The sequence below is a fragment of the Nomascus leucogenys genome, chromosome 18 (assembly GCF_006542625.1).
Source record: "Nomascus leucogenys isolate Asia chromosome 18, Asia_NLE_v1, whole genome shotgun sequence".
Classification (NCBI taxonomy): Eukaryota; Metazoa; Chordata; class Mammalia; order Primates; family Hylobatidae; genus Nomascus; species Nomascus leucogenys.
The window spans coordinates 24,136,979-24,153,638 of NC_044398.1; the positions used below are offsets into that span (position 1 = coordinate 24,136,979).

Below are 16,660 nucleotides of genomic sequence, written 5' to 3' on the forward strand. Positions count from 1 at the left end.
TCTACTTTTAGTCTCCATGTATATCAGTGAGGAATATCTTTAGTTGCAAGCAATAGAAGACCTGACCATCAGGGATGAAAACAACTGGGTTTGTTTTAATCACAAACCAAGAAACATGGAAGTAGGTGGCTTTGGCATTGGTTCAGCAGCTAAATATCATGAAAGCTGGCATTTCTATGATTTTCTAGGTCATTTTCTCAAGGTGTGGGATGGCATCATGTTAAAGGCAGGAAGAAATGAAGAATAGGGGTACTCCAGTCACAACTGCCTTTTCGAGTCAGGATGATCTTTTTAAATCAATTGATGTCATTCTTATACTCAGACCCTTCTAATGACTCCCCGCTATCCCAGAGTAAAACCAGAGTGCTAACCATGAAGAGAATTGCCAGTGATGTGCTGGTAAGCCAACTCTCCAGGAAAACAAAAAACCTTGATTTGTAATGTTTGTTGATTTCCATTATGTAAATACTCCCATGGTGGCTGTTTCAACATGAAGTCACTGAAACCTGAGTTGGGAAGAGATGGACATGTTTGGCTCCTGTGAGCTGGCATGAGTCGGTACAAGTGGCTTCAGCACACCACTGGATCTGGTCCCCATCCATTTCTTTGCTCTCGTGTGGTACCACTCTTCCCCCTCATGGTACATCTGTATGTACCTCCTTGAATTGTATTCCTAGTATGTGTTTATATGTTCTAATCTTGGGGCCTTTGCACTCGTTTGTTCCAGTCTTCTCCAGATAACTATATCTATTAGTTACTGTCTTTCTTCAGCTTTCTACTGAAATGTCACTTTTGGGTGACCACTAAGATAACAACTCCACCCCAACTACTATCCCCATGGATTTCTTCATCTCCATATCCTACTTTTTAACTTAGCATTTATCAACATTTAATGTATTTACCCATTTTTCATTTTTGGTTTGTCTGTCTCCCTCCCACTACCATGAAAGATCCATGCAGGGAGGGACTTTATTCTGTCATTGCCTTATTCCCCCTTCTTGGAACAGTGCCTGCCACATTGTTGGTGCTGAATGAGTGAAAATAGAGGCTTTCCTAGAAATTGTCCAGGAGAGCTTTGCTATGCCTCATTGGCTTGAACTCTGTCTCATGGCCACCCTAGCTGCAAAGGAGTTTAGGAAAGCAAGTATTTCGTTTTCTAGCCTTTGTAGTATTGGCAGTGAACGAGAAGGGTTTTGGGTCAGGTACCCAAGACGGTGTAGAACCGGTAGGCGGAGGTTTTTGTTATTATGTGCTGATTACCCCAGTTTTCTTTCTGTAACCTGAGTTACTAGGCAGTTCAGCCGATTGTTCCCTTAGGCTGAGATGATTTGCTATTTTTTTCATTCCAGACTTCTCTTTCAGACTAGTAGATACATCTAGGTGGGCCTCTCCACCTACAGCCTTCCTAGTTACCTCAGCATATGTTGTCCTTCTGTTCTCTCTCAGAAATTTGTGAGTTGTCATTGACTTTTCCCTTCCCCGCACCCGTTCATACAAATAAACAACTAAGCCACGCTCATTTAATCTCACATCCATTTTCTGTTCATATTGCCATAGCTCTAATTATTTTCCTAGTCCCCTAGTCCCCCTAGAGCTATGACTGCATAGCTCTAACTGGTCTTCTTTGACTCTTTCACTAGGCCATCAATCAAATAAAAATACAACCTGACTCTTACATTCTCCTGCTTAAACCCTTCAGTGGGGCCTGTCCTTTCACAGAGGATAAGGCCAGAGCTCTGTGATCTAGCTCTGACACTTCCGATACCTGTTTCCTACAAACCCCTCCCTCTCATTTCTGGCCGTAGCTATACCTAGTTGCTTGTGGTTTTCTGCACAGTCTCTCCTTTCCATGTCTTTATTTTTTCTGTGTAATTATCTTCCCCTTCTTTTTTGGTGAATTACTATTTATCCTTCATCCTATCGTCCTTTGTTTCCTAGAGTGGTTAAGTGCTTTTTCTTTTGCTCCTGTAATATCAGTGCTTAGCTCTATTATTGTACATAGCACACTGTATTGTAAATCTGTTTTCGAGTGCTTTTTTCTCACTGGGCTGTGAGTTCCTTGAGATGAGGATATTGTGTCTTACTCATTTTTGTATCCTCAGCACCTGTCTCAGGGTCTGGCACATAGTAGGTGCTCAGTAAATTTTGGTTGAGTGACGAGAAAAGCGAGTTAAGCAGTTAGTTAAATCAGAAGGAGCTACAGTCATGGTCTGGCACTGAGATGGTCAACCAAGGATATTAGGTAGGTAAAAGCCCAGGAGATCCAGAGTGTGGGAGACCAGCTAGGGTAAAAGAACTGAGGCCACGGGAAGGAGGCCAGGAGATCAGGGATTTTAGGCAGAGATTCTCGGCATTAAATGGCAGGAACCCATGTAGCTGAATCCAAACAAGAGGCTGGCATGGGGAAGAGACTTGAGAAGATAGACACAGAACACTGGCAATGATATTGGAACTTGCTATTGAATCAAGAGAACTTTAGAGATTGTCTAGAGCCAGAACTGGTCTCCAAGTTAGGCAGAAGGTGACAAAAAAGAGGAAGCATTCCACTAGGCAGCTCCAGACATGTTCGTGTAGTGTATAAACCTGACCCAATACTGTTGGGAAGCATCAGTTCTAATAATGCAGTAAGTAATTAACTGAATGTGACGACTAAATAACCCCCATTCTCAAAAGCTTATCTTCTAGTTTGAAGAAGATAAGCTTTTGCAATAATCTATTAGAACAAATGACCAAAGATCTCTTGCTACTTTAAGTTAAATAGTCCCCTCCACAGTATGCAACCTTGCACAGTATCCCTGTTAAAGGAAACATTAACTTTTTTAAAATTTGAGAGCTGAATGAACAATTAAGTAGATGGTTTTGCATTTGGGGTTAATAAAAGTCAGTCATCCTTGCCCTGAGGCCTGAGTGTGAGCACCAGCTATCGTTTTTCCCTTGGAGGTCAAGGGCAGAGTTTTTACAACATTAATGGTAATGGGATATATGAAGGATGCTGCTCTGGGGAGGCTGGAGCTCAGTTTAGGACTGTGTGGATGTTCTGGGCTTTTAACGTACCCAGCTACCTACAGTAGAGTCTGGAGTGGGTTTGACTGTCTTCTTCAAACTAGAAGATAAGCTTTTGAGAATGGGGGTTGTTTAGTCTTCACATTCAGCAACTTACTGCAGAGTATATAATGCTCCTGCTTGTACCTGGTAAGCACTGGTTGAACTGGAAATGAAGGTTATGTGTGTGTGTGTGTGTGTGTTTGTGTGCATTTGCACATGATGGTGATGGCTAAATGTCTGAGGAGATCCATCAAGGCCAGGATTTGGAGTTTGACTGTTGTTTTATTAACTAGGGTTTGATGTCATCTCTAAAGTCTTTGAGCAGTTGCTGCCCTTCTTAAAAGATAAGACTTTTTCTTAGGCTGCCTGACCCATTTTATTGAAATAAATGTTCTTAATGTCTGTTTTTTCCTCAAGGTATTTGATGAGAGGGCAGCTAACTTTGAAAACCATTCAGGAAAGCTTGGTGCTACGGCCGAGAAGGCGGCTGCAGTTGGTACTGCTAATAAATCAACAGTGGAAGGCATTCAGGCCTCAGTGAAGACGGCCCGAGAACTCACACCCCAGGTTGGGTTTTGCTCACTCCTCATACAGTGTTCAGTAAAGAAAGTTAATTACAGAACAGTTTCTATACATTTTTGAATACTTACTGTAAGATGGCATAAAAAAACATATACAGGCCAGCACGGTAGCTCACATCTGTAATTCTGGCACTTTGGGAGGGTGAGGCGGGAGGACTGCTTGAGCCTGGGAGTTTGAGACCAGCCTGGGCAATATAGCGAGACACCGACTCTACCAAAAAAAAAAAAAAATTAGCTGGGTGTGGTGGCGCAGCCTGTGAACCCAGCTATTTGTGAGGCTGAGATGGGAGGATTATTTGAGCCCAGAAGGTTGAGGCTGCAGTAAGCTTTGATTGCCCCACTGCACTCCAGCCTGGGGTGACAGAGCAAGACCCTGTCACTGTCTTTATACATTTCCATAACGTTTGAATTTTTTTTACAAGGACTATTTATTAGTTTTGAAAGTAGAAAAAATTAGTAAAGCAATCTCCTTGCCACATACACACATAACTAGGAAAATATTTGGATAATCTTTTTTTTTTTTTTTTTTTTTGAGAGACAGAGTTTCACTCTTGTCACCCAGGCTGGAGTGCAATGGCATAATCTCAGCTCACTGCAGCCTCCACTTCCTGGGTTCAAGTGGTTCTCCTGATTCTGCCTCCTGAGTAGCTGGGATTACAGGTACCTGCCACCATGCCCGGCTAATTTTTGTATTTTTAATACAGACAGGGTTTCTCCATGTTGGCCAGGCTGGTCTCGAACTCCTGACCTCGTGATCCACCCACCTCGGCCTCCCAAAGTGCTGAGATTACAGGCATGAGCTACTGCGGCCGGCTTGGATAATCTTAAGAGGCTACTTTGTTTTGATTTTGGAGTTTATATCTTTTCTCCACATCTTTGTGAGAGTTTTTTTTTTTTTTTTAAATTGAGCTGTTTCTATAACTTTTTTCTACTTATTGTGTAACAAGGCATGGCTAGTAAGTTTGGGAGCAAAAGAAGATTGGGAAAAAAAACCAAATTGGACAGTTATTAAAAGTCTACTATGTGATAGGTTTTCTTAAACATATTAGCTCAACATTATTTAGTGTGATGTTTGTGCAATTTTTCTTCTATTCAAATTATAGAAAATTTATTATTTTTTCATTTATTTATTCAGACATTTATTGAGTGCCTATGATACATTCGGAACTATGCTAGGCTTTACAAATTTGTGATACTGGCTTATGTGTGAACTTGTGAGGAGATATGGGGGAAATAGGCATGTCTCTTAATCATTAAACTTTTGCCTATGTGGTGTGTTAATAAATTAGATCCTCTTGTCCAACTTTTTAACTTGTCCAACTTTTACACAATTTTTCATAAGCTACAAACATGTCTAACACTCTTTAAAAGCTCCCATGAAACATGGAACATAAAACACAATTTCAATATGAAACTGAGATTCCTAAAAAAGAGAAACAGGAATCTAGGCTTATAACACCAATTATAGAAAAAAATAGGACTCTGAAGACAGATTTGGACTTGAGACCTCTGTGATTTTTTTTTTTTTTCGAGACGGAGTCTTGCTCTGTTGCCCAGGCTGGCATGCAGTGGCATGATCTTGGCTCACTGCAAACTCCGCCTCCTGGGTTCAAGCGATTCTCTTGCCTCAGCCTCCCCAGTAGCTAAGATTACAGGCGTGCACCACCATACCCAGCTAATTTTTTGTATTTTTATTAAAGATGGGGTTTCACCATGTTGGCCAGGCTGGTCTCAAACTCCTGACCTCAAGTGATCCACCCGCCTCGGTCTCCCAAAGTGCTGGGATTATGGGTATGAGCCACTGCGCCCGGCCGAGGCCTCTGTGCTCTTGATGCTTAGTCTCTCATCTGTAAAATGGAGCTAACTCCTTCCTAATGGGCTCTATTTGGATTAAGAATATGCATGTACACCCTGTATCTTACCAGATACATAGCAAATGTTGATCCTTTTTTCCCCAAATGCTGTAACTGACTGGCCAGGACCTCTTGAGCAAGTCACTTAAATTTTCTGAGACTTGGTTTTTGCATCTCTAAAGTAGAGATATTAACTGTCCTGTCTCATGGGGTTGTTGTGAGGATTTTTTCTTCATATTATTCATAAATCAGTTTTGAGTACTTTTCGGTATCCTTCTTAATGGTGATTTTTTTAAGATGGAAGAGTTGACATCAAGTGTTTAAACATATGCCAGTTTTGTGTATGTTCTTCTGAAGTATCAAGTGGACACTCATTTACTTTGTCACTTTCTTACCTTCTTAAAATCAGGCTGTGATGGTAAAACCTTCCTGTGAAGGGCCCATTCTGGGGAGCTGTTTATTGAGACCAAATCTCATGTGTTCAGCCTGAAAAGAGACTTGCCACTTTCTGGCTTTATAGTGCCATCTGTAGGTAAAGAGGAGAAAGCTTGGCTGAAGGTTTGTATTTGGAGAGCAAGGGTGCTCTGGTGTTTAAAGGTGTTTTGTCATTGTCAGGTGGTCTCGGCTGCTCGTATCTTACTTAGGAACCCTGGAAATCAAGCTGCTTATGAACATTTTGAGACCATGAAGAACCAGTGGATCGATAATGTTGAAAAAATGACAGGTAGAGTTTTGTATACAATTCTTGTTGTCTAATCCATGAAGAATGAGTTCTGAGAAATTGGAGCGGGACTGGTTCTGTTACTCAGCTGTAATTGGATAAAGGGCCGGTCATGTGCTCAGCAGTGTACTTGGCCCTGATTAAGGCTGCTGAGCAGCGGCGGCTTCTCATTCAAGCCTTGCAACTTTGTCAGAAGAGAGACTCTTTGAGTCTCTTATTTTAATGCTGCCCTCCTGGCGTGATGTTTATTGTCACCGCTCCTATCTTCTCTTTGAATAGTGTCTTTGCCCAGTCTGAGCCCGAGTTTGGTTTCAGAGGCTGGGAGGCGGTGTTTGTGGATACAGTAAGTATCCCTGTCATTTTCAGTGGGTTCACATTTCAAGGAACCACAATAGCTACCATTTAATACAACTTGTCTCAGAGTTTCCTCCAACTTATCAACTACGTAGTTTTTTAAAAAAGGAGAAACCAACCACCAGCAAACCCGTGTCTGTGCAATTGAAGTGGCACCTCTGAATCGTCTTCATTTTCTGTAAAGGGAGAGATAGGAAAGAAGGAATGAGGAATGTAGGCTTTTCGCTGTCCCTGCAGAACCTGCTGTGACTGGGGTCCATGGCAGCCCCAGATGAAAGTGGAACTCCTGAGGTGTCTGAAAAGAGGTAACAGGAATAAGAAACAGGCTGTTAGGGTTATTGGAATCCTCTGCATGGCTCATCTTGAGCACTACAAGCTGCCAACAAGCAACAGATGGCTGGGGAGTGAGATGGGCAGGGAGAAAATATTATTCACAGATAACATGGTGGTGATGCAGTGATGGTTTCAGACGTATTCCTTGTTTCCTCCCGATGTTGCATTTCTGGTTGTCTGGGGTGGATACAAGAAGGCTGGCAACCACGGTTGGTATAAATGCTGCAAATCCAGATGGGCTTTTGGGCTATGTCCTCACTTTTTTTTTTTTTTAAACTGTGGTGTTTACCTGGAAGCTTTTGATTATGTAGGAAGAGTTTGAGCTGAAGAAGAGAATTCTGGATGTTATACTTTCTCATGAGAAACTTGAGTGGATAACAGTGTTTTGGAGTTTCTATTCTTCTAAATTGAAACTAAATTCTATTTCTGTTTTCCTAACAGGACTGGTGGACGAAGCCATTGATACCAAATCTCTGTTGGATGCTTCAGAAGAAGCAATTAAAAAAGACCTGGACAAGTGCAAGGTAGCTATGGCCAACATTCAGCCTCAGATGCTGGTTGCTGGGGCAACCAGCATTGCTCGTCGGGCCAACCGGATCCTGCTGGTGGCTAAGAGGGAGGTGGAGAATTCCGAGGATCCCAAGTTCCGCGAGGCTGTGAAAGCTGCCTCTGATGAATTGAGCAAAACCATCTCCCCGATGGTGATGGATGCAAAAGCTGTGGCTGGAAACATTTCCCACCCTGGTAAGCAATGCATGGCACTATGGCTCACCTCCGCTGAGAGGTTAACTCAGGAAAGGTCGTGAGGGAATATGTACCCCACAACCACCACATACAAAGTCTGGGGGCAAAAACTATAGACACTTAGTTTGAGAATGCTAGATTAATCTTTTTCCGTCCAAATCTCTGCAGTTACCAGCAGGCTTGTTGTATGTTAGTTTTTCTGGACCAACTTCTCTGTGCTTTCTTTTTTTTTTTGAGACGCTCACCCAGGCCAGAGGGCAGTGGCATGATCTCAGCTCACTGAAACCTCCACCTTCTGCGTTCTAGCAATTCTCCTACCTCAGCCTCCCAAGTAGCTGGGATTACAGGTGTGTGCCACCATGCCCGGCTAATTTTTGTGTTTTTAGTAGATAGGGTTTTGCCATGTTGGCCAGGCTGGTCTTGAACTCCTCACCTCAGGTGATCCACCTGCCTTGGCCTGTCAAAGTGCTGGGATTACAGGCGTGAGCCACCGTGCCCAGTCTCTGCGCTTTTTTTTTTTTTTGAGACAGAGTTTTGCTCTTGTTGCCCAGGCTGGAGTACAATGGCGCAATCTCGGCTCACTGCAACCTCTGCCCCCGCCTGGATTCAAGTGATTCTCTTGCCCCAGCCTCCGGAGTAGCTGGGATTACAGGCTTCCACCACCACACCCAGCTAATTTTTTGTAGTTTTAGTAGAGACTGAGTTTCACCATGTTGGCCAGGCTGGTCTCAAACTCCAGACCTCAGGTGATCCACCTGCCTTGGCCTCCCAAAGTGCTGGGATTACAGGCATCCAGCCTGTGCTTTCTTAATATGATCTGGCTAAATAGCTCCTCGCCTTGTTCAGTCATTATTTTGGAAAATTTTCAAAAGATGCATGATAACCAATTTACCATCCATTTAGTTTATGTAACTGGCGTTAACTTCTCTTGGGCTTTTCTTAAAATGCTTTTTTTTCTCTGTAAAGCATTCTCAATTTCTATCAAATCTGGAGGGCTTAAGTTGATCTGTGGGTCTCCTAGGCCCTACACCTAAAGAAAATCTGGGTTTTCTTTAGGTGGATTTTGATCATATTTTTGGTACTACCATGGCAGATCATAATTGGAACTGCTCCTTTGGTTGAAATCATCTGAATTCCTTCCTGTTTTGAACATCTGATGTTTTCAGTCTTGTCTATGAGTAGAATGTAGTCAGTGCAAGAGAGTAGGAAGGAGGGGCTCCCCTATCCATCTCTGGTTCAGGCAGAATCTTTCTAATATCCAAAACCCATTATCACTAAGGACATGCTTGGTTTCCTAATTGGAGTTTCTAATAGTAGAGTAGATTCCTAAATTCCAGGCAACTAGACAGAGTAGCGCAGCTCAGCATAAGTGTTAACATACTGAATGCCAAGGACAGCAAAGGAGTAGAGAGAAAGGTGAGAAGTACTTCAGGGAATGTATGTCCAATCTGAAACTGACATCTCCCATGTTCTGAGTTGGGCAGGCTTCTCTCTTGACTGTCTCATCATAAGAGAGGTGATGGATGCCACCTGAGCCCAAAGTGTTCATGCCCAGGGATCTCCTGGGTACTTTTTAGTTGTACAGCCAAGAAGGCACCCTGAACACTAAAAGAACAGCTGGTTTGTGATGCTTCCAATGCTCTGCAGGCCTCAGGGCATCTGCCTTGTCCTACCTCCCTCCCTCTTCAATCACTGCCCATGATATTTACTGGCACCTTCACATCCAGCTTTTGTTCATGGAACCAGTTCTTCTGCTGCACAGACAGTGCTTTGGGGCACTGACCCACCCAGCTGAAAGTGAGGATGTCTTGTGTTTAGGACTGCAAAAGAGCTTCCTGGACTCAGGATATCGGATCCTGGGAGCTGTGGCCAAGGTCAGAGAAGCCTTCCAACCTCAGGAGCCTGACTTCCCGCCGCCTCCACCCGACCTTGAACAACTCCGAGTAAGTAAATTCAGAGATGCAGAGAACTGAGCAGGAAGGTGTTGAGACTGCAGCAAGAGAGAGGTAGATTGTGTTTTAGAGCCTCCATCACTAGGTGGCTTCGTTTAGCTTTCATTGGAAGCTTAGTGGGAGGCAGATCTCGATTTTCATTCCTGAATCCAGTGGAGTTATAACCTAGAGCTTACATGCATGGGTTTTGTGTGTGTGTGTGTGTGTGTGTGTGTGTGTGTAGTACTGGTGTGTGTGGTAGTGGCTTGCTGTGATGGGAGCGGCTGGAGCAGAGGAGCTGGCTTTGGTAAGTGTGGATGTGATGAGTGATGAGGTAGTGCATTGTGGTAAAATAATCTGCACAGCTTGGAGTAAGGAGATTTGGTGTGTTCTTAGTTGATAATGGTAGGACCGAGGTGGTTGAAATCTTGTGTTGGTTCTTTCCTTTATTTGACTTTTTTTTTAAGTAACAAGATACATGCTTTTAAAAATTTTTTTCCAACTATAGTTTAAGAACTTTAGATACCTTCCCCACTACCCCCCGCAAGTACTGTGAATATATTTTTACATGGTGTAGGAAGAAGCTAGCTAGGCAGTATGTTGCAGATACAAATTCCAGAAACAGAAATAGTGATTATTTCTAGACACTTATTCCAACTAACAGTATTAGAAATACCTTGACTTTGTAAATAACTTATCAAGGCAATAATCTGATTTACTTTCCCATATTTAATGTCAGTAAAAGATGTTAAGTTTCTAAGTTGGCTGAGTACAAAATTGGGTCATTGCGCATACAGCTAAGGAACAGTGTTTCCCAGCCTTCAACGCTTCTTAGATTCTTCCCAGCTGGGTGCTTGGTGGGTGTTTAGAGCTGGGAGAGAGGGCTATTCCTGGGAATGGCTTCTTATGTGAGCAACAGAGTTATGCCATTTAGAATCTGGATCTTAGAGGTCATTTGGTCCAGCTACCCCTCAGTGACAGATGAGGAACCTCAGGCCAAGGGGAGAAGTTACTTGCCTATGTAGCTGCTTTTTGGTAGAACCAGGACCAGAACTTATATCTTCTTTAGGGATTTTTTGAGAATCCTTCATCTGGTAGCACTGTCTAGAATTCCCTGGGATGCGACCAAAACAGTAGCTGCGAGCCTTTTTTTTTTTTTCTTTTTTTCTTTTTTTGAGACAGAGTCTTGCTCTGTCGCCCAGGCTGGAGCGCTTGGCATGATCTCAGCTCACGGCAACTTCTGCCTCCTGGGTTCAAGCGATTCTCCTGCCTCAGCTTCTCGAGTAGTTGGGATTACAGGCACATGCCACCATGCCCGGCTCATTTTTGTGTTTTTAGTAGTGATGGGGTTTCGCCATGTTGGCCAGGCTGGTCTTGAACTCCTGACCTCAGGTGATCCACCTGCCTTGGCCTCCCAAAGTGCTAGGATTATAGGCGTGAGCCACTGAGCCCGGCCACTGCTAGCTTTTTGTAGAGAAACCTGCTTCTGTTGAGATTGAAGCAGGTGGTCCTTGTGGCTCAGTGTGGGTGGTCTTACGTGGAGTGAATGTGGGTGGATTTTCTAGGGATGCTTTTTAGCAGAAAGGAAAGAATTCCAGGGGGTAGTAATTTTAGGGCTTCACTTACAACTTGTTTTCTCTTTTTTAGCTAACAGATGAGCTTGCTCCTCCCAAACCACCTCTGCCTGAAGGTGAGGTCCCTCCACCTAGGCCTCCACCACCAGAGGAAAAGGATGAAGAGTTCCCTGAGCAGAAGGCCGGGGAGGTGATTAACCAGCCAATGATGATGGCTGCCAGACAGCTCCATGATGAAGCTCGCAAGTGGTCCAGCAAGGTAAGTAGTGAAGCTTTTCTTGTTGAGAAAGGATGTCTTCTCAGAAAGGATGAAGGACCATGAAAGACCCAGAAAGAAGAGTCTATTTGGAGTCACCCTCTCTCTCTCCTTTGGTTCCTGTGTTGCCAATAGCATATTCCTCTTCTTACCTGTGCTTTAGTGAGATGTTTCTGACACCTGATGGTTTCTCCTTCAAGCTTGCAAAAGCCAGAGTCAGGGTGCCTGTGATTTGAGAAGAGGGTTCCTGTCCTCTTTGTCCATTAGAGTGCCAGCTGCCTTGACCTTAGCATTTGGGGTCTTTTAGAAATTGCTTATCTTTCTTGGAACTGCAAATGTTTTTAGATGCTACATTGCTAATGATCAGAGCTTCAAATATGAATTCTGTGGGCTGTGCTAAAGCTAGATGAAATGTTTGCATTTTCTTTCTGTTTTTTTTTTTTTTTCCACAGAAGCAAGTAGATTGGTATCTTAGAAGCCATGTGCTTTTGTCCTTTCTCAGAATCATTTTACCTCTCAACTCAAGACAGCTCCAGGCTGTCTCTTACTCAGCAAATCTGAAGGTGTAAATATTAATGTGGTTGGTAAAAATATGGATGCTACAGCAGTCTTGCCCTATGAATAACTTTTGCCTATTTTCCCCTAAATGATGAAAAGTGAGCAGTAGCTTTTCTAGATAAGAGGAATATTATTGCTAACCTTGTGAAAGGTAGCTCTTAGTTCTAAACTGTTTCTAATATGATTCTAGATTTTTTTTTTTAATGTTTTTATGACCCTAGATCTTTATTCCCACCACCTATCTGCCTTTATTCTTTGCATATCCTAACAGCTTTCAAGCTCTTGTGTCGATTGTACTTCCTCAGGGACCTCCTGCACCTGCAGCTGATCTTGGATTTTTTTCAGGCTGGGAAATTCACACTGGTTTTTAACTCTGTATTTTGCTGAACTGTTAGCTGTGAGCCCAGGTTCTAAGAAGGAAGGGAGACTTTGCTGGTGTTGGACCTGACCTGTAGAATTATTTATAATGGTATCTCTCCAACTGCATGTGGCAGAGCCCCACTGTGCATGGGGAGTGGGGGAGGGTGACAGTGAAGATTTTAAAGGAAATTTAAATTTCATTACAATGAACCAAAATACACTATGCAGAACAAAAAAATATACATGAATTATTTAAAAAAAAAAACAAACTTAAAAGCAGACAGCATTGGCCCACATTACTTGCCCCACTCTGCTGTTTGTGGCCATAAGTCCTAAGGTCTGTCTCCTGAAGTGTGCAACATCAGGAGTTTGCTGACTTTGAGTTGTGTGAAGTCAGAAGCTACTTGAACCATGTGTGTACTGGGCTGGGGAGGAATATCTGTTTGTGTGTCTGTCAACCTATCTGTCTTTGTACACTGTGGGACTCTGAGCCTTAGCAGCAGTGAGCTGGCTTTTCTTCTGAGCAGCAGAGATGGGTCTTGGTTGAGTTTAGGCAAAAGAGTTTAGATGGTATCTGAACCCCTTGTTGGCCCTGAATCCTCTAACATAGTCACCCTTTGGAGTCAGGTTTTGTGTGCAGGTTAAGATTTTTAGGAGTGATAACAACCTCAAAGAAAATTCCATATAAACTACTTCCTCTTGAATATAGATGTTTGATGTAAAGAACCTGTGTTCACCATTCTTTGTATAAATGGTTTGGCTTCGTTGTGGCAGTTTTTAATTTTCTGTGTTAGTCTATTTTCAGCACCTGGCTTTTATAATCTCCATCCCTGGTTCTAAATTCATGTTCTCTCCATCATGATTCTCATTCTTAAATGAGCACCATTCTTCTGAGCTTCTGTGAGCTCAGCTGCAGTCACTTGCCAAGTTCACATATTATTCTATCTGTGAACTAGATAAGCAGAGTTTGGGGTGAGTGAGAACCTATTTTGCAAGAAATTTAGGTTGTACCCAAGGAGAAGCTTTCTGAGTTGGTACTAGCAATGGATGCAAAAAGAGATGGTAGAAGCTTTGCCTTGAAAGACCTTGAGGGGATAGAGAGCTGGTCTGATGTGTGGGTGTTCGAGATGGGTGGCTGACGAGGTGGCTTCTTGAGGCCCCTTACAGCTGGGTGACAGTGGGGTACTTAAGTTCTCTTCAGTCACCATTCTGTTTGTTTTTCCTGCCTCTTTCCTAGTTTGGTATTCGTTACCTCTGATGTATCATTTTTAATTCTGGGACTTTTAACTCATGAAGGAAATAATCTATGTCTGGCAGCTGCAGAGCTGACCCAAATTGCCTCCTGTGTCCCAGGAAAATGTAGAACAGTGACCATATGATCCAGCAGTGTTCACTTTGTTCTGTACAAAGTAACTTGTGTGGTTGCATTTACTTTTTCTCTCCGGATTCCTTTTAAAGGTAATTTGCTACTATCGTTTGGTTGTTTGGCTCCTCACAAATATTCTGATGTGAGAATCACTCTTGTCAAGTTTGACTTTAGTATCAAGTATATTAAAGAAATGGATGCCACTTGCTTTCTTGGTGTGAAGATTTCTCTAGAAGCCCTTTGCCATTGGAGTGAGTCCCCTTTCTTCTCTCACCACATGATGGCTTGGGCTGAGTGGCGCTGGAGGCTGAGAATTCCCCCTTCTGTGAAGCTTGGTACACAAGGCTCCTAGAGAACATGTTTCTTTCTCATCCTAGGCAGGCTTTGGTTACTAAACCAGCTGAAGCCCAGTTTCCCAAGTCGTATTGCTCTTACTAACACTATCCCTATTTCTCATCCTTCCCGCCATCGACAAAGCCGGGCATCCCAGCCGCTGAGGTGGGTATAGGTGTTGTAGCTGAGGCAGATGCGGCCGATGCTGCTGGGTTCCCTGTCCCCCCTGACATGGAAGACGATTACGAACCTGAGCTGCTGTTAATGCCATCCAATCAGCCGGTCAACCAGCCCATTCTGGCCGCGGCTCAGTCCTTGCATCGGGAAGCTACCAAGTGGTCTAGTAAGGTACTGATCAGCACCCCCAGTTGGGGGCTGCTCCATATGCATCCGGCCATGTGCAGCCTTGACACATTGCATCACTCATGATCTGTGCTGGTCCTGTGAGTCTGAGCAGGGCGGGCATCTGTCTGTCTGCACCATGTTGTTAGGACTGGCTTCACAAGTTTGATAGGTCTGCTAATGCCAGATTAATTGGACTGCATTTATGTTTAGGGGATGAAGAGAGATGGGGGGTCACTTTTTGAAAGGATTCCTTTTCTTACTGATTTTGTGGCCATCGCTGGAACTTTAAACCCCTTGGGAAGCCGTGGATGCATCTCTCAATGACTTCCAGGTCAGGAACCATGGTAGACCATTACGAGGTCACCTGGCCTGACCATTGAGCTTTGCCTGCTCCCGACTGACCCCTCACTGATGGCTCAGGCAGAGTTGATGAGGGGGAGAGGCAGCTTTATAGGGCAGGGTCTCTGGGGGAGGACTGCTTGCTGCCCTGCACTTGGCTATGTGGCAGATGCTGGCCTTTATGGGAGTCCATAGAGAATGGGGCCTCACTGACTGCTTGTCCAGGTATCTCAGCGGGAGGGAGTGGGAGTGGGAAACGGAGTACTCAAGGCCACAAGACAGGCCGCCATAGAACTTTGGCCTTGGGGAATGAACCAAAGCTAGTTTGGAGAGTAGGGGGATTGGGGTGATCACTTTTCCCTTTAAAGGTGGCATGCTGCAAGAAGAAAGGCTTTGAAGAGTGATGGGTAGTAACTAACCATGGCACTATGCTATCTTCTAACCAAGGTGATGGGGTCCTGGAATGATCCTAGGTCTGCACTAGAAGAGGTAGACCCAGAGGACCTTGTCTAACATACCCCTTGCTTCTTGACTTCTTCCCATACCTGCGTTCTCTCCGGCCTCAATTACTGCCTGAGATGTTACACCCTTCCAGCATAAATGATGAACCGCTTCATGGTGCCTGTAGAGGCCTCTTGCAGAGCACCCTGCAGTGGTATGGTTTGTGTATGCCTCACTGCACTGTAGAGAAATGAAGAGCATGAGGGGAAAAATGAGTAGGGCCTGGACTTTTAGCTAGTTTTGAACATTGCAGTTGCTATGACTTGGGGTTGTTAGCAGCCAAAAGAGGAGCTTTCATGAGAGGGCACAGAATAAATAACTTGTCTGTTTCTTTACTATGACCCATGAAGGTTTTAGTAAACCAAAATGCCAAGTCTAAGATAAACTGCCATTCCTTGGAGTGAGGGTTCCCTTTACAGCCTGAATCACAACTTTTATTTTCCTAATGCCTTCTCTTGCATCCTCTTAGCTTAGCTGAGGGGAGTCTTCACTTAGCTGAGGGGACTGAAGAATTGATTCTTTACCCTTTTACGTGGGAAAAATTAAAGCAACATGTTCGTTCAGGCTGACGGGACAAATAAGAGGCAGTAGAGGGAATAGCCAGAGCAGGCTAGATCAGAAAATATCTTTTTTTTTTTTTTTTTTTTTTCCCCCTCACCCAGGCTGAGAATAGTTACTTGGGGTTTGAAATTCTAGTTAAGTAGCAAGAGCCCTTGGCTGCTATTTGCAAGAAGGGTAAGCATGAAGAGGGTGATTTCAGCATCTGGAAAGGCTCCTCTGTATTTTTCCCCTCAGGCCAGCTCTACTGCTTTCTCCCTATAGAAATGAAAGTGCCTGTTTAACCAGCTCCTTGGCCTGTCCCCAGTTTATTGATATGATTAACCTGGAGATGCCAAAGTGCTTGTTCAGTGCTGTGCCTGGGGTGCACATCTTGCCCTTTCAGACTAATATCTGGGTCTTCCTTTTTTTTAGTCAGGAAATGTCTCTCTCCCTCTCCTTTCCCCCTCCTCTCTCCTCTCTCTTTCCCCTCTCTCTCTCACACACTGAGTGCTTGGGTGAGTGCCCTGTCTCATTCTTTTTTTTCCTCCAGTGCTATCTGTATCACTCAAGAACGGCCCTTTTCTCCTCTTCTCACCCTTCCGGAGGGATGCTAAGGTGGCAAGCTCCCTCCTCTTCTCTGCGCTTCTCCTTCCTTCCTTAACATGGCCAGAGTGTGGGCAGAGCTCACACTGTATCTTTGCTTCCCTCTAGGGCAATGACATCATTGCAGCAGCCAAGCGCATGGCTCTGCTGATGGCTGAAATGTCTCGGCTGGTAAGAGGGGGCAGTGGTACCAAGCGGGCACTCATTCAGTGTGCCAAGGACATCGCCAAGGCCTCAGATGAGGTGACTCGGTTGGCCAAGGAGGTTGCCAAGCAGTGCACAGATAAACGGATTAGAACCAACCTCTTACAGGTACTCAGGGA

General features: G+C 44.0%; 1 protein-coding gene across 2 annotated transcripts in view; it reads left to right on the forward strand.

Moving 5' to 3' along the window:
* The window catches only part of VCL (vinculin), a 128,095-nt gene that overhangs the window by 105,739 nt on the left and 5,696 nt on the right, over positions 1-16,660 (forward strand). Inside the window, exons 14-20 of one of the 2 annotated variants that reach the window (XM_030799034.1) lie at positions 3,463-3,612; positions 6,095-6,203; positions 7,329-7,631; positions 9,450-9,574; positions 11,210-11,395; positions 14,154-14,357; positions 16,446-16,649. In XM_030799034.1, coding sequence (XP_030654894.1) covers positions 3,463-3,612; positions 6,095-6,203; positions 7,329-7,631; positions 9,450-9,574; positions 11,210-11,395; positions 14,154-14,357; positions 16,446-16,649 — 1,281 coding nt within the window. The remainder of the gene's footprint in view (positions 1-3,462; positions 3,613-6,094; positions 6,204-7,328; positions 7,632-9,449; positions 9,575-11,209; positions 11,396-14,153; positions 14,358-16,445; positions 16,650-16,660) is intronic. The other variant, XM_030799033.1, reaches the window with a different exon arrangement.